Source organism: Wyeomyia smithii, chromosome 2, assembly GCF_029784165.1.
Source record: "Wyeomyia smithii strain HCP4-BCI-WySm-NY-G18 chromosome 2, ASM2978416v1, whole genome shotgun sequence".
Lineage (NCBI taxonomy): Eukaryota > Metazoa > Arthropoda > Insecta > Diptera > Culicidae > Wyeomyia > Wyeomyia smithii.
The window spans coordinates 267,652,352-267,656,781 of record NC_073695.1 but is presented as its reverse complement, the minus strand read 5'-3'; the positions used below and the strand labels follow the sequence as shown (position 1 = coordinate 267,656,781).

The following is a 4,430-nucleotide window of genomic DNA, read 5'->3' as shown; positions in this document are numbered from 1 at the left end:
GGTCAAAATCGTTAAAAATCTGTCCACGTGGTATGTGGACGGCCCCTAAATAAAACGAATAAATTGTCTGGTACAGCATTCGCATAAACAAGTACAAGTGTCCTAGATAGTATATTTTTCAAACAAAATCAAAAAAACATATTCCATCAGTATCCACCGTTTCATGTACTTTCAAGACACTTGGAATAGAAAACATTATTCAAATTCCATGCACCTCCCGTGTGTGATTTTGTAAATGACATGGAAGCATTCAACATTTTCCGCGAGACAATCTTAATTTTGGTTGAGTTATATTTTTTTGCACAGAGTAGTTTTTTGAAACATTTTGTAAATTTGTTTTGAAATATCTTGCCATTTTACATGGTATTTTTTTCCAATTCAACATTGCCACCCTAACGACAATGATGTAGCAAATATTATATTTTCAGGAATTTTTCTATTGGTATTGAGTGAAAAGTGATTTTTTTCTTTTTATACTCATTTTTACACAATATTATAAACCACTCTATGTCAAATAAATGAACCACCCTAATGAAACATAATGTTTTCGATGCTAGTTATAGTGTATATCATTATACAGGTTATTTCGAAAGACTAGCGATCAATTTCATTAAATAATTTCTCAATATTTTGAACTCCGCCTCCCGCATCTGAAACCGCCATTCTCTACTGCGAAAACTTGCCGAACTTTTTGCGGATATGTTAACCTTTTCTACCTTTTTGTCCATCCTGACACACGTTTTATACAAGCAAGATCTCTAAACCAACTGGGTACTTGAACCTGCCACCAAAACAATCTCATTATGGAAGTAGGAGACAACACACTTTTTTTTCACTCTCTTTTTGACAAAAATCTCAATCATTGGCGGAATGATCATGAATAATCTTTGTTCATCATATGTACATATTGCGACTAACCCCATATACTCAGCTGTGCACATTTCGATACAGATGTTGTTGTTAGCAGTCACGACAAGAGGCGAATAGTGCGAAAGAAGAGAAAGAGAGTACGCTAGCAGGGATTCTATATACATGGTGCTCCTTTGCAATCCTCGTAACTCGTCTTACACATAGATCTGCTTGCAAATGTGAGAAGAGTAAATGTATATCGCACACTGACAGAGATGTTAATGCATCACAAAAAAGATTTATATGTATTCAAAAATCGCTAGAAACGATTTTCTTCCATCGCTGATTGACACTAGTACCTTAATCGATTGGTGAAGTTTTCCTTCTACTTTCAGTATAATAATTGGCATATCTTTCTAGTTGTCAGTTTTCTAACCATTTTCAAAGCATTTCTAACCTGTGAAAAATTTCATTTCAAATCATTTGGAATAGTAGCGGCTGTCCAATCACGAGCTCACTTTCTGTTCCTGATGTTTATTTTAGGGCTATCTTATAGCTATCGAGAGAGTCTGATGATGCAAAGCACCCCATTGTACTTCCCGCAAAACAAAAACCTCCTTAACTGATTTCGCGGCCAGTGGGAATCGGTGCTGCTCATCTGAAGCCAACTGCATAAGTACCCTAGTTGCCAAAAATGGTGCCGGCTTCGTGCCATACGTAACAGTCGCTAGTTCGTATATGGAAATCGGAACGTTAGGTGAGGGACGCCACAAAATGCACTGAAGCCGCCGATCCTCGGGGCGAATTTCGATTTGCCGAAACATCTTTTCGATGTCGGCGACCACCATAATCTGACGTGTACGACTCCGAAGTATAATTGAGCGCAAATCTTCCTGAATAACAGGGCCTACCAGCAAACTGTCGTTCAAAGAAATATTGGTAGATGGTTTTGCGGAGGCGTCAAACACCACCCGCACTTCAGTTGTTGTGCTGTCTTCCTTCACCACTGGGTGATGTGGGAGGAAGCATCGCTTAACGTTCGCATTGTGTTCATCGGGTATCAAATGCATGTGGCCCATAGATTCATATTCGCTCATGAAGGCTGCATATTGCTCTCGTAGATTTTGATCTCGTTCTAAACGTCTCTCCAACTGCATGAATCTCCGCTCTGCTATAGCTTTCGAATCACCAAGCTGGGATAGCACCTCACTATTCCTCGGATAGGACACCGTGTATCGACCAGAACCTTGCCGTTGTGTAGTTTGTGTAAAATATTCCATGCACCTAGCCTCCTCGGGAGAGTGATTGTAATCTTGACCGATGTCTTCAGTTTCCCAAAACCTTTCCAGTAAAGTATCTAGTTTGTTACTGATTGCGATGTCGCAAATTACAGACTTAATGGGACTATCCACCAAACATTTGCCCGTAACAACCCAGCCAAACACCGAATCCACCAATGAAGGTAAGGTATCCCCTAATCGGATTTTACGACCAGTTATGAAAAAGTCGAAAAAGGCTTCAGCTCCCAACACCAGGTCAACTGAGCCACCTTTGAAAAATGTTGGATCTGCCAGTTCGATCCCGCTGGGTAGTTCCCATTTATTTATATCGACCGATGATGAAGTTATTTGTGCAGCGATTTTCGGGAGAATGTACATATCCATTGGCTGGGAGAAATCCGGAAATCTCGAACATACTTTAACAGTAATTTTGCCCTGGGCCCGGGTAGCCAAACCTTGGATGCCTACGACTTCAACCATGCATCGGTGTTCCTTAACCGTAAGTAGTTTCCGCACTCTATTGCTGATCAAATTGCATTCCGCAGTACTGTCCAACAATGCTCTGGCATGAACCTGTTCACCTCGATCATCTTCCAGAGTGACAATCGCAGTGAGCAAAAATACACCCGTCGATGAACCAGCCGCTGCGTTGCAGGCCACCCTGCTAGTAGTCGCCAAGTTGACCACTTTGGATTCAGTTAGCTCATCACCCGAAGCTGTCGGTGACGGTTTTGGTTCATTATTCACGTTCGGTTTTTCATCGGTTGGTTTACCCTTGAAGCACACTAGCGTGTGATGTTTCCCTTTGCATTGCTTACAAGTGAATTTGGAACTGCATTCTTTCGCATGATGACCACGGCGAAAGCAATTTCGACACAGGAAACGATTTCTAAGTAGTGCATCTCGGTCGGAAACGATCATTTTTTGAAACGATGGGCATTGATAGAGAGGGTGATTATCCGAGCAGCGAACACATTTACTGCTACCCGATGACTGTTGAATCGATGCACTGTATGCCTTAACCGAGGTTGGTCCCTTTGGAAGTTTAGGCTGTGTATATTCTACCTTATGTTCATTGGACTTGATAGGCAGTGATTCCAGAATTCGGACTCTACGTTGCAAGAACTCAAGCAGCTCCTTAACCGTATCCGATTCCTTAGACGAAGAAAATTCTTCCCATGCTCTACGCGTGCCATGATCCAAGCGCGAACATAGAAGATGAACCAATAGCATATCCTTATAATCAGCCTGTTGAGGGGTGACTTGATCAAGTGACTTAATAGTTTTCTCGAAAGTATCCAGAAGGGTATGTAACTCATCAGCCGATTCTCTCCTAACCGTTGGTAACTCGAAGAGAGCTTGTACCTGTCGTTTGCGAAGAACCTTCGTATTTGAATATCGCTTCGTTATTAATTCCCACGCGACGGTATAATTTGCCTTAATGAGAGGGAGAGAATCTATAACCGTTAGCGCTTCCCCTTCTAGCTGGCTACGCAAGTAGTGGAACTTTTCTATCTCAGGAAGATCAGTCTGCCAATGAATTAGTGACGTAAAGAGATCACGAAACGTAAGCCATTCGTCTATTTTGCCACTGAATTTTGGAAGGGTAATTTGGGGCAACCGCACATGAGGGGTAGAGGTGGGGGGATTATCGAGAGAGCGAGTAGTCTGATTTAATATGGTTTGATCACAATCTTCCTTTTGCTTACCAATGAGAAATGTTTTTAGCTCGTAGAACCGATTTTCAAAGTCGATGCGATCCTTCACGAAACTGTTCGTATCGGCAATCGATTCTTCGTGGGACTCAACGTCGTTAATAGCCTCGTTCATTCTGTCCCACATGCGATCTAGCTGCTCCAGTCGTACGTCGACCTCCGCCAAATTCGTATCATCCCGGTGCTGTTCCATAAATCGATACATATTGCCGAAAGACGTCTGCAGTCCGCGTAGCTTCGTTTGCAGTGACTTCAGCTGCGGTGATTTGTGTTTAGCAGCAGGCATAGTGTGTTCCTCAAAAATGAGACCAAAGTAGCAAAGTTTGGGGGTGTTAAAGTATTTGGAGAGCCAATTACCTGATGGCTCTTGAATATGAGCCTTTTGTTATACCAAAGATGCTCCTCGAACAAACTCCAACTCAACCGATGGTCAGATGTCGATCAGCTGATATTGATTGTACACGACTGGGAACGCGGGTATCCTCTCGAGTATCAATTTATTTGCCAATTGCAGCTTGTTTCCTCCAGGTAAGTAAGTGTAGCACAGCGATGAATTAATGTCAAAATCGAGTCGCGAAAACCTGGG

At 42.2% G+C, this 4,430-nt stretch overlaps 1 protein-coding gene across 1 annotated transcript; it reads right to left on the bottom strand.

Moving 5' to 3' along the window:
• Nucleotides 1–1,394: 1,394 nt before the first annotated feature.
• On the bottom strand, nucleotides 1,395–4,130 carry LOC129720588 (uncharacterized). The gene has a single exon (XM_055672076.1). The coding sequence runs from the start codon at nucleotides 4,128–4,130 to the stop codon at nucleotides 1,395–1,397; it is 2,736 nt and encodes a 911-aa protein (XP_055528051.1).
• Nucleotides 4,131–4,430: the final 300 nt, after the last annotated feature.

Coding starts and splice junctions, on each gene's coding strand:
- LOC129720588 (XM_055672076.1), bottom strand. CDS start 4,130: ATGCCTGCTGCTAAACACAAATCACCGCAGCTGAAGTCACTGCAAACG.